The sequence below is a fragment of the Mesoplodon mirus genome (genome assembly GCF_964341445.2).
Source record: "Mesoplodon mirus genome assembly, chromosome: 3".
NCBI classification, from domain to species: Eukaryota; Metazoa; Chordata; class Mammalia; order Artiodactyla; family Ziphiidae; genus Mesoplodon; species Mesoplodon mirus.
Genome location: NC_138978.1, coordinates 28161581 through 28184227, shown reverse-complemented (window position 1 = coordinate 28184227; position 22647 = coordinate 28161581). Strand labels below are relative to the sequence as shown.

At 55.4% G+C, this 22647-nt stretch overlaps 1 protein-coding gene and 1 pseudogene across 5 annotated transcripts in view; one reads left to right on the top strand and one right to left on the bottom strand.

Annotated features, from left to right (window-relative positions):
- Positions 1 to 22647, top strand: part of LOC309799101 (methylosome protein WDR77-like) — a 460959-nt pseudogene that overhangs the window by 327038 nt on the left and 111274 nt on the right. The gene's annotated exons all lie outside the window — the stretch shown is intronic.
- TINAGL1 (tubulointerstitial nephritis antigen like 1) overlaps positions 4138 to 22647 on the bottom strand; it is a 33891-nt gene continuing 15381 nt past the window's right edge. The window contains exons 3-14 of one of the 4 annotated variants that reach the window (XM_082614878.1): positions 14210 to 14378; positions 13151 to 13462; positions 12157 to 12220; positions 8380 to 8472; positions 8048 to 8162; positions 6632 to 6755; positions 6393 to 6543; positions 6075 to 6264; positions 5919 to 5964; positions 5523 to 5646; positions 4723 to 4768; positions 4138 to 4615 (exon numbers count right to left, since the gene is read on the bottom strand). In XM_082614878.1, the coding sequence (XP_082471004.1) occupies positions 4475 to 4615; positions 4723 to 4768; positions 5523 to 5646; positions 5919 to 5964; positions 6075 to 6264; positions 6393 to 6543; positions 6632 to 6755; positions 8048 to 8162; positions 8380 to 8472; positions 12157 to 12220; positions 13151 to 13454 (1398 nt within the window). In that variant the 5' untranslated portion in view covers positions 13455 to 13462; positions 14210 to 14378 and the 3' untranslated portion in view covers positions 4138 to 4474. Of the gene's footprint in view, positions 4616 to 4722; positions 4769 to 5522; positions 5647 to 5918; positions 5965 to 6074; positions 6265 to 6392; positions 6544 to 6631; positions 6756 to 8047; positions 8163 to 8379; positions 8473 to 12156; positions 12221 to 13150; positions 13463 to 13964; positions 14059 to 14209; positions 14379 to 22647 lie in introns of those variants that run through there. The other 3 variants (XM_082614879.1, XM_082614881.1, XM_082614880.1) reach the window with 3 other exon arrangements.

The following is a 22647-nucleotide window of genomic DNA, read 5'->3' as shown; positions in this document are numbered from 1 at the left end:
GAGTCCAACAGAATGAGATGCGTTACCAGATCTGCCCCTTTCTGTTTGTCTCCTTGGGCCGGTCTCCAGGCTTCATGGAGCAGTTATGAGGACTCACCCAGGGAGTCTGTGAAATGTGCATGCGGGTAGCTGCGTAGTTCCAGGTGTCTCCCAGGTCCCTGCTCTTCGCTTCTCTGGGCTGTGGTGGGTGCGGTGCAGATTCAGCCAGCAGGGGGCCCTGCTGCCAACGTTGACCGTGCTTCTGGGCCCTGCCTGTGTGCACCCATTCATTCACTCATACCTCTGCTCTCAAAACAAACAGCTCCTGTCAAACCATCTCATCACATCCCACGGTGGGGACCGTGCTATTCCCCTTGGAGCAGGAAGCAGGATGCTCTCCTGGAAGGCCTGCTCAGACTCAGCTTTGCTTTACTTTGGAAAGACTGCCTCGGGTGTTAGTGTCAGAGCCACAGAATTTTCACAAAATGGGTGGGATTCTAGAAAAGTTATCTCCCAGCATTCAGGAATGAGTCATCAGGGAGAAGCTGGGGGAGGAACGTCTCATTCTCTGACCCACAAAGTCATCTTTCTGGGTTGATCTACAAATTCAGTGGTAGGCAGTGTGGGCTGTATCCAGATGTACCACTTATCAGTTAAGTGACCTGACCAATCCCATACTTCCCTGAGCCTCTATCTCCTTATCTGTCCAATGGTGGTAACAGTAGTCCCTAGCTATTATGGACTGTTTCCATCATCTGGTCAGCATCCCTCCTTTCCTCTGGAACAGCAGTCTTCCCCTTCTTTAGGATCTTCTCCTCCAAACACTGGTTCAGCCAAGGCAGTCATGGCATGTATGATCCTGTCCCTTGGCTATAGATGGTTGGCCCACAGGTGGACACCTGATTAGAGCTGGGCCAATCGGAAGCCTTCCCTGTTCTGTTCTGTTTTGAGTCAAAACTGAGAAGATGGCTGTGAAAATGTGAGAGGCTCAGGAGTTGTCATTGGTCAAATGTCCTACCTCATGGCAGAGTTAGTCTAGAGAGGGAGAGGCAGGGGAGAGAGAGGCAGAGTATGTGAGTGAGTCCTGGCAGGATTTGGATCCCTGGTTCCGGCTGTGCCTGGGTCCACTAGCCCTGCTCACAATCTGGAAGTTCACCGCCCCCCTTAGATTCCCAGGGTCACCTCACTTGTTGGCATTGGTTTCTAAAGATACACTTTTTCACAGGGTTGTTTGTAGGATCAAATGAGCTAAAGTGTGTGAAGCGCTCAGCCCAAGGCCTGGCCCACTGCAGACTCAGTAGGCATGGATTCCTTTCCCTTAATGGGCACCTGGCAAGGATGGGGTTTGGCAAGATACCAGGAAGATGTGAAGCATCAGCACTAGTGAAGTGATGTAACTCAGCAGCTCTCGGGAAACGAAAGTCAGGTGCCTTGGGACCCTGCAGAGCTCCATGGGAGACCAGAATGAATGCCCAAGCGGAACATTTGGTGCATAAGAAAGGACGGGACTAAGAAAAAAACTCCTGCCCCAACCTTTTGTGGGAGGAAAAGTTGTCTGTGCCAGGGATGTATGCTGGAGTCACTGGAGGTCTAGAAGGTGGACACCAGGAAAGGCTTTCCAGAGGAGAGACATTTGAGCTGGGTTTTGAAGGATGAATAAGAGTTTGTCAAACAGGGAAAGGACTTGGAAAAAGACATTGGACCAAACAACCACTATTAGTACAAAGCTGATTAGTATGAGAAGTCAGACAGCCTGGGTTTAATCCTGCCTCAACCAACCTTCAGATTCTTCTATGCTTCTGTTCCTTATCTGCAAAATAAGGAAATAGGGGCTTATTTTTAGTATTAAATGAGTATTAAATATATGTAAAACACTCAGAACAACGTGTTGTCAGAAGGCTGTGGTTAAGCACTAAATAAATGTTCAACTCATTATGAAAAAGATTTACATTATCAAGTCCACCCCAACCTTTAGAAGACTGGAGCTGTTACCATTTATTGAGCCCTTAATAAGCTCCAAGCATGGTGCTAAATGCTTAGCATACTTTGTCTCTTTTAATCCTCCCAATAACTCCAGGAGGTGAGTACTATTATCCCCATTAAAGATAGAAAAACAGAGGCTCTGAGAGGTCAAGATTACATAGCCAGTGGGGAACAAGCAGAGTAGGCTTTCAAACTCAGGTTTGTCTAAGGACGCCCTTGGCCCAGAGAGAGCAAGGGACTAGCCTCAGGACACACAGCAGGATGCTGGGGTGCCAGAATTTCTTTCTGGACCCACTCAAGGGCAGTAATCTGGTTGGAGGTCCTTGGTTTGCCTCTCCCTTTACAACAACATGTTCATTGAGTGTTGGTTCTCATGGAGAGAACCAGGGGTGGCTAACGAGGCACCCGCTAAGCCCTCCCCCAACCCCATTCACACGCTCTCCCACTCCACAGCGGACCTTGCGGGCCTGGGGCCCCTGGCCCAGGAATAGAGCTGGGCCGACCCCACTTGGGTCCACAGGGTCAGGCCTCCCAGCAGGGCTGGCAGAGCTAAGAGCCTGGAGACCCGGCCGCGTCCCTGTTCCCCTCCCTTTCCCAACCCCCACTGCTTCCGCCAAAGGTCCTTGTAGAAAATTCCAGCCGCGCCCCTGGACCGGGGTTTTTCCAGCGGGATGGGAGCAGTGGGCGCGTCTGGCAGCCAAAGCCGCAGGGCGGGTAGTAACTGGGCAGCCCCCGTCACCCCTGCTCAGGACTCCCCTCCCTTCGTTGTCCCCAGGGCCCCGGGCCAGACTTGGCTCCTTGGGGACAGGCGGGCCGGCTTGGGACGTCCTAGCAAACAGGAAACGAAACAAAGGCAGCGGCTTATCGGTCACCCCGCATTCCTTTCAGGTGATGCCCAAGCGGCCCCGGGCGACAAGGCTGGCCCTGAGGAGATGCCTGCCAGGGGACAGACCTCCCTGCTGCCTCTGCTCAGCGACTCTGGCTCCCCCGCGTTCCTGTTCAGCTGGGGGTGGGGGCAAGGAGGATTCCTGCCATGGGAGGCCCCATCACCACGCACAGCCTCGCTGAGCTCCGGGAAAGGCAGGGTTTCACACTGACCTCGGTGCCTAGAGGGGTGGGCTGGGAGTCTTGAGAAGGGAATGGGGGGAAAAGAATGGGTTATATTCATTCAACCATTCCACAAACTGTAACATCACCTTATCCCGTGTACAGGTGTGGGTACCAGGACTCATCAATGAACCAGACCCAGTCGCTGCCCCCAAGGAACTTCCAGCATAAGAAGGAAACGTGAAATACTGGTGAAAGGGCAAGATGCAGATGAGCTCAGGGAGGGGGTGTCTAAGCCATGCTAAGTGGGGTGGTGGTGGTTTGGGGACTCATGGGTCCCTTGCACGGCACCTGGCACATCAGTTACTCTCCACCAGTACTGTCTGATTGAAGAAACCCTGGAGTTGGCTTTGAAACAGCAGTGGGACGGGGGGTGGGGGTGGGGGTGGAACAGAAGGGCATCTGGACTGAGAGCAGCATGTACAAATGCCCAGTGGTCTGTGTGTGCACTGGACATTAGCGATCAGTGAGGACTCTGGAGTCGCCTGGGCACTGGGTGAAGAAGCTGGTGAGGAGGCTGGTGGGGTGGGTCCTGATGGCCTTGAATGCCAGGCCGAGGCCTGGACTTAATTCTCCTGGCACTGGGAGCATCGGGAGGTGGAGGAGGGAGAGGGCTCAGAGAGGCAGGCCCAGCCTGGCCTAGGGGTAGGAGAAGCAGGGGGGTCCTCTTTGCCTGGGTGGCTTGGAGAGGCTGATCTGCAGAGACAGAGGCTCCAGCTTCTGTGGGGCTGTGCCCCCCTTGCCTGCTGGGCACTGGCACCAGTTCTGCTGATTGGTGGGTTGGATTCCCCCGCCTCAGGCGGTGCTGACTCAGCGTCTGAGAAGTGGTTCCCACGAGCCCACGACTCTCTAGGGGCCAAAGGCCATGCCATCCATGCCCCACCTCCAAGTGGGTCAGTGTCCAGGGCCACTGACAATTAGGGCTGAATGGAGGCTAAGATTTCTGGTCCACCCCACCCCCCACCCCTGCCTACCAGCATGGCCTCAGGCAGTCCTTTCTGATGTCTAACCATACGCCACACAAACTCTGGCCTGGCTCTCCACGCCCAGACGTTCCAAGATACATAGTTATCAATACTTTGTTTTTATTTTAAAACAGTGAAAAGAAAAATAAATATCTTTGAGAAATAAGAGTACAAGGATGGGGTGGAGTGGTGGGGCCGGAGAAGGGGGTGTCCTAGCTTCGGTGGTCTTGCTCCTTCCTGACCAGGCCCTGCCCGGCCCCCGCTGGGAGGTCTGGGGGCTCCGCCAGCCTCGCCTGCCCGAGGCTCCCAAGCCAGGCGCTGGGTCAGCGGAACCCTCGCGCGCGCGAGGATTAGGCCCCTGGGGCCCGGAGCTCCGTGGGGCGGGCGGGGCGGGGGCTGCTGCCCCACAGAGGGCTCTTCCCGGCGTGGTGCCCGCGGCCTCAGTGGTGACCCATGTCCTCCATTCCCACGCGGCCCCAGACGCCCAGCACGAAGCTCTCGATGTCACACTCGTTGGCGCCGCGCACGATGCGGAAGTGGCCCCTCTCTCCCCAGGCTGGGCCCCACGAGTTGGCCGCCGTCTGGGAATGAAGAGGAGCCGTGAGGAGGGGAATCGGAGTGAGGGAGGAGGACAGGAGGCCCGGGGGAAGGTGACAGCGGCCGCAGGGCACGCGGCGCACGGACTCACCCAGTACTTGAGCGTCCTTCCATCGGGCAGCGTCTCCTCCCCCCACCTGCGGGGCAGAGCCGGAGGGGGAAGGGCGCTGATTCACCTGCTTTCAGGAGCTCCCACCCGCGGCCTTCCCTGCTCAGGCCCCTGTTGCCATTGGTGACTTGGGTGCACCCTCAGGACTTGGGCAGCTCTCTGTCCCTCTCTGCACCTCCCTCAGTCTCCACATCTCTAATTCTGTGCACCTGTGCCCGGTGTGGGGACGGTCCCAAAGGGATAACTGGAGGGGGAAGCAGAAAAGGAGGGAAACTGGGCCTCTACCCTCCAGGGATCCATATCCCAGCGACCAGTTCTCTGTGACCTCACACATCTGCCTGCCCTCCCTCCTCACCTGGTGGGGGATGGGGGGCGGGGGGCGGGGTGTGTGTGCAAAGTACATTTCATTGGTTGGACTATTGAAATCAGTGACTCTAGCATTGCCTCTTATATCAGCTGGGGAAACTGAGGGCTGGGGGAGTGAGTCAGGCAGAGCTGGGACAGGTGCTGAGCTGGGGAGAGGTTGAGCAACTCTTGAATCCTTGTCTGTATTTCATTTGGAGTTAGTTTTCCCAGTGTGTAAGGAAGGAAGAGTTCTAGAACACCTTAAAAGGCCCCTAACTCTTGGTGTGACCCAGGGCAAGCACCTCCTCTTTTTGAGTCTCGGTTTCCTCCCCTATGAAATGGAGCTTTGCAGAGAAGTGGTAAGGATTCAAGGCAGACTCAGAGGCCCCAGTGCAAGCCCTGCTGCTCCCAACCCCCTTTCCCGCCAAGCCCCTCACCCTGTGATCTTGACCGAATGGGTCCCATGATGCCGGTATTGCTCCGGCCTCCCAAGGCTCACTGGTGTATGGCTGTAGATGCCGCTCTGGTACAGGAAGAAGTCCTCGTGCACCTCCATGAGGGCTGTGGGCAGAGGTCAAAACGGGGCTGGCTCAGCCCATCAGCACAGGCACTGATACCCAAGCCTGGAGATGCATGCCCAGGCCCCGGGGCCTCTGGTACCAAGACTCAAAGTGCCCCCTCCAGGTGCTGCTCCTGGGGAAGGGACATGGTCCCCCCACTCCTGGCCCTAATGGACTTGCTGCTCAATGCTGTACGGACCACCTGTGCCTCTGTGCCCAGTCTCAAGCAGGCACAAGCTTCTGGAATCAGGGGGCAGGATGAGGGGCATTTACCTTGGACAGGGCCATTCTCCATCATCTCCTTCATGATCTCCTTCTCCTGGAGGGTGAGGGGGTGGGGAGGAGAGTATCCATCAGGCGCGAGGCTCAAGCCTTTGGCCAACCTTCCAGCTCTGCTGCCTTTGCCCCCTCACCCAAGTGCAGACTTACGTTGGAGCCGAGGCGGTAGGCAGGAGTGACCTGGTAGATGTCATTGGCATGGACATAGCTATTGGGGCAGCGGGCGGTGGCCTGCCGTTTGCCCCGACCCATGGCCCGACTGTGCATCATGCAGCGGGGTGCGGAGCCAGCCTCGTCCCACCCATGGCCCGAGAACGGGTAGCAGTGGTCAGACACAACCCTGCAGGGGCAGCAGGAGGGAGTGGGGACAGAGTGGGCATGGGGCAGCCTGGCCCAGGCCCTTCCTGCAGGCTTTCCCTTCCTAAGACCCCCGCCTCATGCCCTCTTCCCTACCCCCTTGCTGCTCACCCTCGACGGCGCAGGAACCACCAGGCACCGTCAAGTCGCCCACCGCGGCAACCCTGCTGGTTGTGCGTGTCACAAGACAGCAGGTTCTGGGGCGACAGGACAGGTGTCATGTGCCCCAGAGAATGGATTGAGACTCGATCAGATGCCACGGCTGGTGGGAGGGGAGGTAGAGGGGCTGTCAGGGGGCTCAGGCCTTTGCCCTCCTTTCCCACTTGGCCAGCCCCTGCCCTTGAACGTACCTGCCGTGGAGAAGGCCCAGGAGCCTGCACAGTTGCCCTGGTCGAGAGGGTCGTGGATCAGGTTGGGCCACTTCTCAGAGGCCTCGAAGGCTCTGGGAAGCACCTCCCCTGGGCCCAGCACTGTCTGCAAGGAAAAGGTCACTCTGTCTGCCTCCTGCCTCTGCCCCAGACTGCCCCTCAGGGGCCCTAGGCATTGGAGGTCTCCCAAGAGTCCAGGGCCTCAGTGCTTTGTGACCACCTAGAGGGGTGGGATAGGGAGGGTGGGAGGGAGACGCAAGAGGGAAGAGATATGGGGATATATGTATATGCATAGCTGATTCACTTTGTTATACAGCAGAAACTAACACACCGCTGTAAAGCAATTATACTCCAATAAAGATGTTAAAAAAAAAAGAGTCCAGGGCCTTCTGCAGTTTGATCTTGAGCCCTCTGTTGCTGAGAGAGTCCAGCAACCTCCACGGTGACCCAGAGGAAGACCCAGGCACCATTTAGTGCCTCTCTAGTGTCAGGTGGGGGGTGACTAGTCCTGTTTTACAGGTGAGGCAATTGAAGCCAGGAATAGGGAAGTGGTCGGGCCACTTTCCATCCTCAACCCCTGCCTCTTCCCTCCTCTGTATCTTCTGATCTGCTACATCCTTCTTCCCACCAGGATCTTGGGCTTCAGGCCCCAAAGGGCAGGGGAGGGAAGATGCAGTAAGGTCCCGTGACTGGGCAGGCTGCCAAGGCAAACAGCAGGAGGCAGAAAATAGCCGGAGGCCCAGGGGAGTAAGGGCAGGGGCAGGGTCTGGTCACCTCAGCCTTGAGCTGAGCTCCCTCTGCAGGGAGGGCCGCTCTGGCCAGCCACCACCTCCTCCCTGCCGGCCACTGATGGAAGGAGCCTCCGGCATGTGCCCCAGCCCTGTCCCGCTGAAGTTCCTCACCCTTTGTTCTGGGTCTGGTTCCCATTTCTCCCTCTGGAGGGTCCCACTGGTGGGAAGGGTGAAACCCCCTCCTCCCTGGGGGTTCTGCTGAGATGGCGTTTGTTTCCGAGAATTGCTGCTCTCTGGCCAAAGCTGGAGGAGTGCCTGTCCCTCCCTTCCCAAAATACTAAGGTGACCTCCTGGCCCTTAGGGCCCTAACCCAGCCATACTAGGACCAATGACATTTTTCCCAAGCCGGAGAGGCCGGAGAAGCTAGGGAGGGTCAGATGCTGGGACCACAAAACTCAGAATCTGAGCCTCAGTTCTTGCAGTGCAGCATATCTTGTTATAGGCAGAAACCTAAGGCCCAGAGAAGGGGAGTCCCTTGTCCAGGGATACACAGCCTATTGGTGGGGGACAGGCCTAGGCCCTCGGAGAAGCAGGGCACAGGGTGCCAGCATCCCTGGGGTCGTAGGCCAAGAGGAGATGGCAGGATTGTGGGCAGGGATGGACTTACTTGAATCTCATTCATATTGGTGACGGAGGAAGATGGGCGGATGGTGCCCAGGCGGTAGCGAATGCCCTCATCCAGGGTCATGCCCCAGAAGGCACTGTGGTTCCCAGCCCGCCACCTGAAAGAGAGGGGATGGAGGTCACAGACCGGCCAAGGCTGGGGGTCCTGGAGGTATGCGCATGTGGGTGGGAGAGATGCCTACCAGCTAAATGTACACATGAATAAGATCTGAGTGTGGGTGTGCCTGGCAGGACATGCATCTCGGGCAGAACATATGTGTGTATGCGTGTGCACGTGCATGGGTGTCCACTCGGGGCATTTTTAGGGCCTCTCACCCATAGTTGCCTTGGTTGATGGCCTTGATCATGTTTTCATCCACCAGGCATGGCTCCTGGTCACACTCCCACTGCCCTTTCTCCTGGCAGGTGCTGGAAGAACAGGAGGGAAGGAAGAGGTGAGGTGGTGCTGGGCATCCTTGGAAGGGAGGAGGCCTCAGAGGTCAACATGGGCCTGAAATTCTGCATCAGCACCTATGAGAGGACCATCAGATGATCCCATCCAGCCTGGTGGCTTTAAATGTCAATTTCAAATTTATGATTCTCAAGTTTATATCTGCTTCTCAGATCTCTCCCTAAACTCCAGATTCAAGGATCTTACTGCTACACCACATCACCTCCTGGGTGTCTAACAGGTCACACTCACCACATCCCAAACCAAATTCCTGTTCTCCCCTACTCCCAGGCCTGTGCCTGCCACAGTCCTCGAAAACGGCACTCCATCCTCTCCTGGTGCACAGGCCAAAAGCCTGGGAGGCACCCCTGACTCTCTCACATGCTAACCCGATTCACCGGCAAATCGTGTTGACTCTACCTTAAAAACACATCCAGGATCCAAACCACGTCTCATTCTTTTCCACAGCCACCACGGTCCAATCACCTTTCACTTGGATTCTGCTGTAGCCTCCTCACTGTTCTCCCCAATTCTGCGCTGTGCCCCCCCTCCCCCACTTCGGTATATTTTTAACACAGCTGCCCAAGCGATCCTGTTAAACCCAAATCATATCATGCCATTCCCCTGCCCAAAACCTGTCACTGGCTTCACATCAAGAATAAGAGCCAAAGTCCTTCCAGTGCCAACAAGGCCCTGCACGATCTGTCCTCCTGTCCCCTCTCTGACCCCCTCGTCCCCGTCCTGGTTCCTGAGGTCCCAGCCAGGCTGGTCCTGACTGTTGACACCAGCCATGCTCCTGCCCCTGGGCCTTTGCGCTGTTCTTCCTCCAACATCCTCATGGCCCCCTCACTTCTTCTAAGTCCTTATTCAAATGTCACCTTCTCAGGGCGGCCTGCCCTGGCCACCCTATCTCAGCATCCTCCACCCTTCCTACCCTGCTTCCCTGTTTTCTTTTCTCCTCAGCCTGTCATCACTATCTGACGTATTATATCTTTAGTTATTTATATTGTCTATACCTGTTTCTTCACAGAATCAAAGGTTCTTGAGGGCAGGTATTGTTTGATACCTTCAGTGCCTAAAAACAAAACCTAGCACATAGTAGCCACCCAATAGATATTTGTGGAATGAATGAATGAATGAATGAAGCAGTGCAGTGAAGTGATTAAGAGCATGGATTCTGAATTGAATCCAGGGTTCAGAGTCTAGCTGACTAGTCATGTGACCTTAGGTAAGTTATTTTAAACTCTCCCTCAATGTTGTCTGTAAAATGAGGATAATAATAGTACCACCTTCCAGGGATTAAAAGGCAAGCTTGCAAAGTACTCAGCCCAGGGCCTGGCCCATGTGATGTGCTCAAGAATTGTTATCTTCCATGATTGTTCTCATTACAGGAACCCCAGCTCCCCACCCCCTTGAATTTCAGACTCATATCCAGCTGGCCTCCTGACAGCTCCTCTGGGAAGGTGAAAGGCATCTCAGAATGGCCAAACTATCTCCCCCGAAACCTGTTCCTCCCTTAACATCCTCAACTCAGAAAATGGCGCCTTATCTACCCAGCTGTTCAAGCCAGAACTCCATGTGGTCCGTGGTGTCTCCCCTACCGCCTGCCCCTCACCCATACCCACCTACCACCAGCCTGCCCTATCAGCCGGTCATGAAAGACTCTGAATCCACCTGCCTCTCACCCCTCCACCACCACCACCACCCTACTCTGGCCCCTTATCCCCTCTCACCTGGACCCCAGCAGTGGCTTCCTAACCAGGCTCCCTGCTTCGTTGTGATTCCCTCTGCCCAATACATACACCCCACTCTTAAAGCCAGAGAGATCTTTGAACAACACAGATCAGACTGTGTGCTCCCTAAGTGGCTGTGCACGACACTTAGAGCAAAATGCAAAATCCTTGGCACAGCTTATGAGACCCATGGGACGCGGCCTGCCCCTCCTCGGGGCCTCTCTCCCCATTTCACAGCTCCAGCTGCAATGAGCTCGGTCCCACCTCCTGGCCGTTCCACAAGCCATTTCCCCCCATGTTCCCTCCTTCTGGGCCTGGGCCACTCATGCTCTCATCTCCCTGGTATCTGCATAAATATCCCTTCCTGAGTAGCCTTCCCTCGCCCCCACCCCACTCTAAACTAGGGTCCCCCAGTAACATCTTTTCCCCCCATCACACCTGTAAGGTTGTAATGACAGGTTTATTATTTGTGTCACCATTAGACTAGAGGCTCCAGTGCAGGGACAAGGACTGTCTGCCTCATTCTGGCTGCATCTCCTTGGCCCAGCACAGCACCTGGCACATAGTAGGTCTCTAATAGGTGTCGACTGAACAGTTGAATTCTATGAATTCTATAGTGCTTTTACAAGCTCATAACTCTGCTATGACAAGATGCTAAACTGCATCCTTTCAAGCCTGCCCATGGCTCCCGCCTCCCTTGTTCCCTTTTAAGGAGCCTCAGGGGACGAAGACCCAGTATGGCTGGGATCTCCAGCCCCAGGAGCTGCGGGGGCACTTTCAGAGAGGCTTTCGTCCTTCCCTTCCCCCTCTGACTCTCAAAAGCATCCTCGAGGGCTCACAGAGCCTGGGAGGCCCACAGACACTGTCCCACACCCTCCCTCAGGTGTCAAGTGCAGGGAACACAGCCAGAACTGGCCTGGGAGGGCAGTGGCTTGGTCAGTCCTTTCCTGCCACCTCCCTCTTTGCCCCCCAGGGCTGTCCAAGCAGGTCTAGGCAGGACTAGTGGCAGCAGGTCCCAGCATTCCAGAGGGGGCCTGGGTGGCCAGGCCCTAGGGAAGGGACCGAGAGAGAGTGTTAACCCCTCCATGTCCAGAGGCATCCTATCAGTAACAGCAGAATCATGCAAGCATGCTCCATCTTTTGAAACACACACACAGGTCACACACACTCAAAGCATGCACACACACACATGCTCTGTTATCCAGACACACGCTAAAATGCAAGAGTCCCCACTCTCACTGTGACCCAGGCACCCCTCACGCCAGTGAGGCAATGGAAACAGCTTATGCGTAATGCATTCCAAAAAGTTTCCTCCTCCCTGGGGCCCTCTCAGTCCCAGGGCATGGGGTGGAGTGGGTGCAGGGCCTCCTCCTCTAAGTCTTAGGGTCCCCATTATTTCCATTAAGGCATTCAAGCCTTCGCACCTCCCATCTCAGGCCTCAGATTAGGGTAGGGGGGCACCCCAACCCCTTCATCCTCCTACTGGGAATGGCGGGGAGGGGTGGGGGAGGAGGAGGGGCCACATTCCAGGGAAGGCCCTGCTACACAGTCTGGCTGGCTGCCAGCTCAGCCATCCCTGACCCTCATCCGGTCCAGGGCAACGGATGCTGCAGTCAGAGGTTTCCTTCCTGGCGCCCCCTTCTTGGACTCTCCCGTGACAGGGAGAAAGGTTGGGAGGGGCAGTAGCCTAGCCCCAGGCAGGAGGGGCTGCACCTGGAGCTGGGCATCCATGGTTGACTGCTCCTGGGGACTGCTGTTGGAATGCTGGTACAGAAGTTGACATGGTCCGTGTAAAAATTCCCATGTTACAGATGAGGAAACTGAGGCTCAGAAAAGGGAAAGGCCTTGCCCCCAGCAAGTGAGTGACAGGGATAGGGTTTGAATCAAGTCTGTTCCACAAAGCCCACAAGGCAAGCCCCCAACACTCACCAACGGTTACAGTTGTCCCAGTAGGTTCCCAAGACTGGATAGATGCGACCCCTGTGCATACATCCTGGTGGGAGGAAAGTCAGAAAGAGAAGTGGAGCCAAGGCCAGAGACGATGGGTTGAGATGGCCAGGTCCTCAGAGGTCAGGTGTCCCGAATCGTCCCAAACACACACACTCACACACACCAGCCCTCACTGAAACTAAAGCCAAGCTATAACTTAAGACATCTACAGGGTCACACACCAGCTGCTACTTGGGAAGTTCTTCAGTGACTCCAACCTGGATCCCTCTTGCTTAACTTGGATGCCAGCCACAACATTCCTTAGATCCTATGCCATTTAAATGAGTTGGGGTTTGGAGATGGGGAGTGGGAGGGGTATGGGGAAGCCAAAGCCCAGAGAAGGTAAGTGACTCCCCTAAGATGACACAGCACTTTGGGGTGACAACCCAGGTATGCAGTCTCACACCTGCAGCCACATGGAATTGTGGGAAAGAATTCAAGTGACTCTCCTCTTGCATAAGGGCGAGTGGATGGTGGTGAGAGCTGAGAGCAGGAACAGACTTAACCCACCTCCCAGGAGTGACCAGCCATCTCAGGGGTAGAGAATCCTGAGCAAAGGCAGAGGAATTGTTAAGATGACGCTGACCAACCCCTGTGTGCTTTATCAGTCTGAGGGTGAGTCAGCAGGTGTGGCCAGCACCTTCTAAGTCCAGAATATGGAGACAGGCAGGACTGGGAGAAAGGGCAGGAGGCTGCTCTTCTCCTGGGCCAACTTAAAATCCCACAGACCGAGGCTCTTCTTTTTCCATCTTACTGGAGAGATTCAAGTTAGACCAGAGTGGGGACTTCCCAGAAGCGCAGAGAGAGGGGCAGAGTCTCTTTCCCAGATTCTACAAAACCTCCCCCTGGAAATGTCAATGCATCAGCCTTGCTCCTGAGCCTTGCTGAGTTTGGGCTTGACAAAGTGACCCACCCCTGGCCGTCTGGTGCCCACCTTGGATGGGGGGAAAAGGGGGTGGCACGCCGAGGCAGAAGTCCCAGAAGTCAGGGCAGCAGTCGGAGACGGTGCGGTTGCAGAAGAGGTCACAGTAACAGGTAGCACCCAGGTAGGGCAGGGCGCAGTCATCGGCGCGGCCGCGGCAGCACAGGTCCTGCTCCTGGCAGTACCGGCCACCTGCGTCCCGGATGCCCCGCAGGTGCAGAGCCGGTGCCAGCTCCCGGCGCCCACGACCCCGCTGGGCACCCAGGGCCAACTCGCCAGCCAGCAGCAGCAGCAGCCCCAGTGGACATCGCCACATGGTGCCTCCTGGGCCCAGGGAGGGCAGAATTCAGGGGTCAGAAGTGGTGGGCAACAGATATTCCCTGGCACCCCAGGGACTGATCTCCCAGCTTCCTGGGGCTGTGAGTCCAAGGGGTTCCAGCAGGGACCCTGATTCCTGTGTCCCCAGGCAGGACAGGGGTAAGGAGCCACAGTTTACGTGCCCTGGCTTACCGGGGGAAGGGGCTTAGGCAAGAAATGGAGCCCCTCCCTGACCTGCCGGGGGACCTTCAAGGACAGGAGGTGGGGATGGTGGCATTCTTGGTGCTCCCCACTCGACACCCATGCTTCGCACCCGGGGTCTCCTCCTGTTCTGGATCCCTGTGCTTCCCTCAGCCTCCGTCCTTGATGGGGGTCCTTGACTTTGTGCCCCTCTGCCCCCCTCCACTCTCCCTCTCTGCCACCTGTCTTGGTCCCCCCACCTGGCCCCTCATGCTCTCTGATCCTTCTGTCTACACCGTCTCCCCTCTGAGCAGGGGAGCGTCCCTACCTGGTGAGGGGTGTGGGCTGAGCCCGGCTGCCCTACTCGTCTCCGCCTTCCCGCTCCCGCGACCGCCGGACACTCAAAGTCAAGTGAGGAACGCGGGGCGGGATCGCTTTTTGTACCGCCCCGCCCTGCGCGCCGCCCCGGCCCCGGCGGCGGGAGGGAGGGGCCCCGGCTCTTTTGCACCTGGAGTAGCTCCGCGTAACTCTGAAATTGGGACTAAGGAGAGGGACCGTGAGCACGTGACTGACCTTGTTGGGTCTCCGGTGGAAGCCGTTCCCTTAGGGGCGGAACTCCAACCGAAGCAGAAACAACTGTGGTGTGACACTGGTAAGAACTGCCCAGTGGGCTTCGCCGTGGGGCTGAGGGGCTCGCGCGGACAAGGGAAGATAGGGGGCAGCGGAGCTCCGAGTTTGGGACCTAAGTGTGGGAAATGATGGGGAGAGTGTGGGCGGCAAAAATCTCTAAGCCCCCCGTGACCCCTCAGTAATAAAGACAGCCATGCACACCCCTCTTCACAGTGCCCCCCCCCGCCCCCACTAGGCTTGGAGCCGCCCCAAGCCGCCTCCGTTCCCAGGAATGACTGGAATCTGGAGGAGGAGGATTTAGGACCCTTGGGCTGCTCATCCTCCCGAGGGGGCGGGGTGGGTGTGGGGTGGGAGCTGCCTCCCTGCCCTGAGACCCCTCTTTGCGTCCGCCCTCCCCACTCAGTTCCGGCAGCTCGCCAAACACTGCTGCCTCTATCAACCCCTCCAGGGGGCATCCTGCTTGCTCGGGACCTGTCCCCCATCCAGGGTCCAAAGGAAGAGCCCTGCCAGCTGGCGCCCCCTGCAGAGCCCCCCCTTCCTGCCCTGGTTATAAACCCTGCCTTTGCCCAGGCTGGCCTGGGCCCCAAACAATGGGGCTTCTGTCCCGCCAGGCCTGCCCATCACCTCTTACCTCCCCATCGCGAAGTCCCCTCTCTTTCAACAGTTTGGGTCCGGGCCAGAGGATTCTAACAGTGGGAGGATGAAAGAGACTCCACCTGGACAGATCCTCCCATCCCTGGCCTGAGCCTCACAGCCGCCCCTAGATGAGGGAAGCTTCAAGTATCGGGGATTCCCTTTACCCTCTCTCTGACCTCCCTGCACCCCTCCCCCAGCCTTGGGGCATCCTCAGCTGGCCAGCCCCAGGGGGAGGGGAGGGACCAGGACAACGGGCATCTGTGACTGGGTTGACTGGGTTACCCCCTGCCAGGGGGTACTGGGCAGGGAGTCAACGAGGGAATCCTGCCCTGGGTGCGCGTGCGGAGGATGGAGGAGTAATGTCCAGAGTTGGCGGGAACACTCACAGGAGCTGGCCATCTGCTCCCTGCGGGGACCCCGGAGGACAGGGCCTAGATGAGACACTTGAGGCTCAGAAGGACAGAGCTGCCCAAGGGCACACAGCAAGAATGCAGTCTCCCTACCTACCACCACTCCATTCCTTTCCCCCGTCACCCTTAGTCACCCACTGCAGGTCTCAACACCCTCCTGGTCGGGGAGTCCCTTTCCATGTCTAACCTCCATTCATCTTACTGCAAGGTGGGCCCCTCGTATTGGGAAGGAGATGGAGGCTGCCTTCAGAAGAGTTCATGCCCAGAGAACTCACTTTAATGAGTCAGTTTCAGTGTGGTTCTGCGGCTTGGGGCTGGCCCAGGGGCATCTGGCCTGTTCTTTGCCCCAAATCACCCCCCTGTAGGCCACCCATGTTGTCAGTGTTGTACGTGTATCTGAGTCTGTGAGGTGTTTCTGCTTGAGTGTGTCTGAGTCTGCTTGTCTCTCTGTTACCTGTTATGTGCCTGCATATCTGCCTGGATGTTGTGTCTGTGTGGTCATGGGTTTGTCTGTCTTGTCCATCAGTGTACTGTTTGCCTGTATTTGTGTGCTTGTTGGCTTGTGTGTCGCTGTGTATAGCTGTGTGACTGTCCCTGTCTGTGTCTGCCTAGCTACTAGGTGTCTGTCTTGCTAGGAGTCCGTGTGTCTGTGTAGGTGTCTGTTCGTGTCTGTTCACGGGTTTTAGCTATCTGCCTGTCCTTGCCTGCCTGTCTGTCCATGCATAGGAAGCAGGAACACAGAGCGGGGAAAGAGCAGAGCCAAAAGCATGGCTCCGAGGTCCCTCATCATCACTGAGCTTGGCACTGAGCCCGCCCCAGTGGAATCTTGTGACTCACTGGGTTCCTTGGCCAAAGAGGAAAGGAAAAGGGCAGGGCTCTGGGGGAGGGGCTGGAAACCACTTTCCTTTTCCATGGCCCCTCTCTTTCCTGGTGACTCATTCTCTGTCTTTATTCTTGTCCAAGGACCTAGGGCAGAGCAACAGGTGAGGAGATAGCAGCAGGCCTTACCCTCTGAGCCCTTTGGCTTCCTGGGAGGCAGGTGGCCTGGGGCTCTGCAGTGACTCTGACCTCCCTCACTTGTGACCCTGGGCAGACACTGCCTCTCTCTGGGCCTTGGTTTCCCATCTGTACTCAGATGCTCCCTAGAGGCCCTTTGATGCTCTTTTCTTTCTACAAAAGGGAGGCGAAGCTAAAAAGAGGCAGTGACATGCCTAAGGTTGCACAGCAGAACAGAGACCTGGGCCTCCTCTCCTCTCCCCGGAGTCCAGTGCTGCCCCTCCTCCACCTCCCCCTTCCCCAGCTGTTCTGGGTGCTCAGAATGGACCATTCTCCTCTGGAGGCTGAGCAGGGCCTCCTGGGAAGACAAAGACCCATTGTACTCTGCTCAGCCCAGGTCTGTGGCTGACTACCCACCACCTGAGGCATGGGGGCTCAGATGTTTGGGTCCCAAACGGCACCACAGCCAGAGCTCTGGGTCCCTTGTGGGCCCCTGTGGTCAGCTGGACACATCCAGAGCTTGGAGCAGTGATACCAGGAGCTGAGTCTGAGATCCAGGCCTAATGTTGTCTGTGTTGGGCCCTGTCGTGACATGTCGGGCTTCCTGGGGCCTGTTGGACTGTGTTATCAAAGCACTGCCCGCAGGGCTGTGTGGCAAAGTGTGGTGCTGCCGTAGCATGCTGGAGCTTGTGGGAGATGAGATTCGGGGCCATGTGGAAGTCTGTTGTACTGAGCCGTGGAATGCTTTCCTGTTTGATTTTTCTCATTCATTCCACACGTATTTATTGAGCATTTACTATGTGCCAGGCTCTGTGCTAGGTGCTGAGTGTTATGAAGCCGTGCACATGGTGTGGGAACCTGGAGTGATGTGATGGTCAAGGGGGTCTCAGAGAGGAGATGGCATTTGAGCTGAGGCTGAAGGATGAGAAGGAGGCAGCCCTTCCTAGAGGGTGTTCCAGGAAGCCGGGCCAGCATGAGCAACAGCCCTGAGGCCGGGCACAAGTCGGTCTGTTTGAGACACAGAAGGAAGCCCAGAGTGGCCACTCTACAGTGAACGAGGAGGGCAGAGGAGCAACATGAGCCTGGGAGGTAGGCTGCGTGGCCGGCACGCAGGACCCTCAGGCTGTAGTTAGGAGCTTGAGTTGTCTTCTGAGCACTAAAGAGATTTCACCGTGGCAGTGAAATAATCTGATTCACACGTGCAAAAACCCACTCTGCCTGCTCTGTAGAGAACAGATGACTACAAGGTAAGAGTGGAATCAGGGGGCCCAGGTAGGAGGCGATGGTGTGACCCAGGCTAGAGATGCTGAGGCCTGAACAAGGCTGGGGGCCGTGGAGATCATGAGAAGCAGGCTTGTTGGGGACCTACTGTGGACTTGCTGGCAGGTCAGAGGTGATGGGTGAGAGAGGGGAGGAATTGAGGAGGACTTCTGGGTTTCTACCTGGTGGGTTGAGGATGGTCCCAAATTCTCTGCTATTCCCCTTCCTGGAGTCTGGGCAGGCTTGGGGACCAGTTGGACCCACAGAGACTGTGTGACCTAGGCTGGTTTCCAGCTCAGACTGGAAAAGCGGGAGGACAGATCCTGGGGACGCTCCTATATCAGGAGCTGGGCAGAGAGCAGGAGAGGGCACCGTAGGCTGAGCAGGATTGGTCAGGGAGGAAGGGGGAGCCCAGGTGAGAGAGCTGTCAGGAAGCCAAGGGAAGAGAGTGCTTCGAGACCTAGGAGGGGAACTGCCTGTGTGGAATGCTGTGGAAAGGTCGAGTAAGCTGAGGACAGAGACGTGTCCACTAGATGTGGCAGCAAGGACCTCGGGGCCACCTTGACGGAGCAGTCTTAGTGGAAGAATGAGGATGGAAGCTGAATGGCAGGGGTGGAACTGCAAATAGGAGCCAATGAACCAGAGAGAACAACCACTGGCCACTTTTTAGAACGTTTTAATGCAAAGGGAAGCTGAGAAATGGGGCTTTGGCTGGAAGGAAGTAAGGAGGGTGAAGGGAGAGTTTTGTCCAAATATGGATACTATAACATCGTATCTCTGTGCTGATGGCAAGGAGCTGGGGAGGAACGGATGATACAGAGAGAGGGGATTTCCCAGGATCAAAGTTCTTGCTAAAGTAAGAGGGAGGGGACCCGGAGCACAGGAGGAGAGAGCTGGCGTTTGATAGGAGCAGGGACAATCATCTGAGAGGCAGAAGAAGAGGAGGTGGATTTGTAGAATCAGCCATGCAAAGCTGAGGGAACCTCCTCTGATGGTTTCTATTTTGCCAATGGAGTGGAAGCAAGTTGCAGCCAAAGTGAGACAGGAAAAGAGGAGGGGACGGAGGATCAAGGATTAAATGTGAAATAGTTATCACAGTCAAGCCCACTAAAGAAACAGAGTAGGATTTCCGGCAGTGCGGAGTGACCATTCGAAGTTGCTGACTGTGAATTTGTAATGACCCTGGCCGACCAGTCTGTTTACTAGTGTGTTTTCTGCCATACACGGCAAGTGCCAAACGTGGGCCTTTTCCCAGGTAATCCTATTAAATCAATTGGCAGATGGGAAAGTCAAGACTCAGAAAGACTTTCTGGCTTGCCCAAGGTCACACAGCTGGGAGGGGCAGAGCAGGACCTTGAGCCCAATCCCTGAAGCCTCTGCAGATGCCAAAACTATCCAAGGACTAAGTTGACTCTCACAGCCAGTAGTGTTCATGGTCGTCCGCTATGGGTGCAAGTGGGGAAATGCAGAAAAGAGAAACAGGGCTTTCCTTTTTCTGTTATATTTCTGTATATTGGTGCTGGGGCCAGTTGAGTACAAAGCGCCCCGAGTGCTGCTTCCTTGCAAGGTCTATTTGCTGAGTAAGGACACCATTTCTTCACCTCTATCTTTATCTAAATGACTAGCTTCTTTCAACCCTGGGCCAGGAGTGCGGAGATTTTTTGGGGGGATTAACGGCTCCCCCTCATCTCTTAATTATCTGCCCTCCTTCGATTCAGCATTACTTTCACTAAAGAGAGCTCCCCAGGGAACAGTAAGCTTGGTGTTATCATCAGCAAACATCTTAGAAAGCGGGTTCTGTCTTCCGGTGCCTATTTACAGAAACATTTCCACACCTTGCTTGGTGTTTCCAGGAATTCCTGATTTTCCCGGCCAGGAATATTAATAAATGGGTCTTGAAAAGTACAAGAGGCTCTTCCACGGCTGCAAGCACATTGAACACTTTTGCCTTTTAATCCCTAAGCAGAAAGTAATAAAACCCTAAAGGTTGGGTAAAACCCCGATCTGATAGAGTCACTTCTAAGAGCTAGGGTCTAAGGGGGAAATGCTGTGATGTGACCCTAGCGGTTGTAATAGGTTGAATGGAGCCCCCCCAAAATGTATGTCCAAGTCCTAATTCCTAAAACCTGTGGCTGTAACCTTATTTGGAAACAGTCTTTGCAGATAAAGATCTTGAGATGAGATCATCCTGAATATCTGGGGGGGGGGGGCAGTTGGAGGTGTGTGCTAAATCCACTGACAAATGTCCTTATAAGCGACACACAGAGGAAGAGGAGGAAGCCATGTGACCATGGATGCAGAGATTGGAGTGATGCGGCCACAAGCCAAGGAACACGTGGAGCCACCAAAAGCTGGAGGAGGCAAGAAGCAGATTCTCCCCTTGAGCCTCCAGAAAGAGAATGGCCCTGCTGACACCTTGATTTTGAACTTCTGGCCTCCAGACCGTGAGAAAATACATTTCCTTTTTTTTTTTTTTTTTGCGGTATGCGGGCCTCTCACTGTTGTGGCCTCTCCCGTTGCGGAGCACAGGCTCCAGATGCGCAGGCTCAGCGGCCATGGCTCATGGGCCCAGCCGCTCCATGGCATGTGGGATCTTCCCGGACCGGGGCACGAACCTGTGCCCCCTGAATCAGCAGGCGGACTCTCAACCACTGTGCCACCAGGGAAGCCCCACATTTCCATTTTAAGCGGTCAAATCTGTGGCAGTTTGTTCCAGCAGCCCCAAGAAACTAATATAGTGGTCTTCCCTTTCTAGGCTCTGTGAGGCCTGAGATCTGTGGGTCAATCAGAATGGGCCAAATTCAAGTCTGTTTGCGGACAGAACCAGCACCAAGCAGCTCGTACTGGCAAAAGCAGAACAAACGGGCTCAGACAGAATTGACTTATCAAGAAGTGGTTCAAAGACTCATCGGCAGTGATAGAGCCTAACGTCAAGGTTCAGAACACAGACTTGGCAGCCAGATGAAGTAGGTTCAAATCCTGGCTCCTTCTCAGGGACCAGGAAACCTGGGGCAGTTTTCTGAATCTCTCTGTGCCTCAGTTTATCCACGTGTAAAATGAAGATACTAATAGCAGTCCCCCTGCAGGGTAGTTGTAAGAATTATATGACTTAGTGTAAAGCCCTTGGAACTGACCGTGCCAACATATCACGGGTGCAATATGAGTGTCTGCTATTATTACAATAACCCAAATCAAAACAGCCACAGATGAGCTCAGAATAGTCAAATAGATGCAAATGTGCTTACGCCTACATATAGTGAGTCAAACCAGTTAAAACTAGCTGAAGCTAATGTAAACCTGCTCAAACCTCTTGGGTCAAGCCTACAAAAACCAGATTAAAGCAGTCAAATAGGATTAGAGCAGGTCTGGAATCTGTACATGCATTTGCACATGCGAAGGGTCTCTGTTCTCTGTGTGTGTCAGTTTGGACGGTAACAAACAGCCCCACACATCTCCCAGGGGTGAGAATGATGCATAGGCAGAGGCCATGGAAGTAAATCCACATCTAAGAGAGACCGAGACGTATTTCCCTGTCGGAAGCACAACCAACATCTGCTGAAAGAAACACTCAAATTACTTATCCTAGGTCAAGCCTCAAATGTTCAGAACCAACCTCACGTTAATTAGACAGAAGATGGGATATCTTGACCCAGGATCCCTAAGAATCTCCTGAAACTCAGGGGTAAAAAGTATGCTCAGAGTCCATGGAGATCTAGAAGGCTGTCAGAACCCAAGGCCACTTTCTCTTTGGCCCAGGGAGGGGAGGCAACTCCCTCAAGGCCAGTAGCTCAGTGAGCAGCAGGATGAGGGGAGGGAGACCCTCGGGAGGTTGGGAGTCTCAGGTGAGAGATCAAAAGTTAGAGGCCTCTGTGGGGCAGCTCACTCCAGTGGTCACAGGCGCTCCCCTGGCCCTTCACTGGCTCCATGCCTCCCCAGGGGTGCTCTCTCCAGGGCATTTGTGGCACTCTGTGTCTCCTGCTGGAGGGGGCAGATGGTGGGGAGGGGCTGGGGGAGACACCTGGCTGGGCCTCAGGGCTTGCAAGGGAGCTGGAGCCTCTCAACTCAAGGCTGGGTGGGCAGCAGCCCTTCTTTAGTAACAACCAGAAGGTGGGGAGATAAGGAGAGGCCCAGGGGAGAGTGTCTGTGTGATGACATGGCTGCTCCAGCACAGATGAGCTTGGGCAGAGAGAGGTCAAGGGCCTGGGTGGGAGTCCCTGTCCTGGCTCTGCCTCTGACATGCTGTGTGACATTGAACAAGTCATCGCTCCGTCTGGGCCTCACTAACCCATATCTGAAATGAGAGAGAGCTCTCCATGGTCACCGAGGGCCCCAAACTCATACACAAGACGGAGAGCTCATTCAGTCCAAACTTCTCATTTGCAGCTGAAGGAATGGAGACTAGACAGAGGGAGGAGTTGGGCCATGGTCACATAGTGAGTGAGAGGGAAATGGAGGGAACTGTCATTTGTGGTCCACCTTACTATGTGCTCAATAAACTCCCTCCACGAGGACTGCTCTTTCCTGCATCCCAGCCAGCACAAATGCCAGGAGCACCTTCTACAGGTGGGTCACTTGACATGGATTATCTCATTTAATCCCCCAACAATCCTCAGAGATAATATCATCCCCATTTCACAGATGGAAAAACTGAGTTCCAGAGACATGTCGCGCTCAGACACAGCTATTTGAATCTGTCTCTCTAGTTCCCCTAGGGCAGAAGGGAGAATGAGGATGGAATGCCAGAGGTCAAGGGTGCCGTGGAGGACATGCCCCAGAATCAACTTTTGGGGGAAAAACAAGGGAGCAGGCTCAGGCCCAGAAGGAATCTAGGGAGGTAGCGCCCATTGACTCTTTTTTTTTTTTTTTGCGGTACGCGGGCCTCTCACTGCTGTGGCTTCTCCCGTTGCGGAGCTCAGGCTCTGGACGTGCAGGCTCAGCGGCCATGGCTCACGGGCCCAGCTGCTCTGCGGCATGTGGGATCTTCCCGGACCGGGGCACGAACCCACGTCCCCTGCATCGGCAGGCGGACTCTCAACCACTGCGCCACCAGGCAAGCCCCCATTGACTCATTTTATTTTT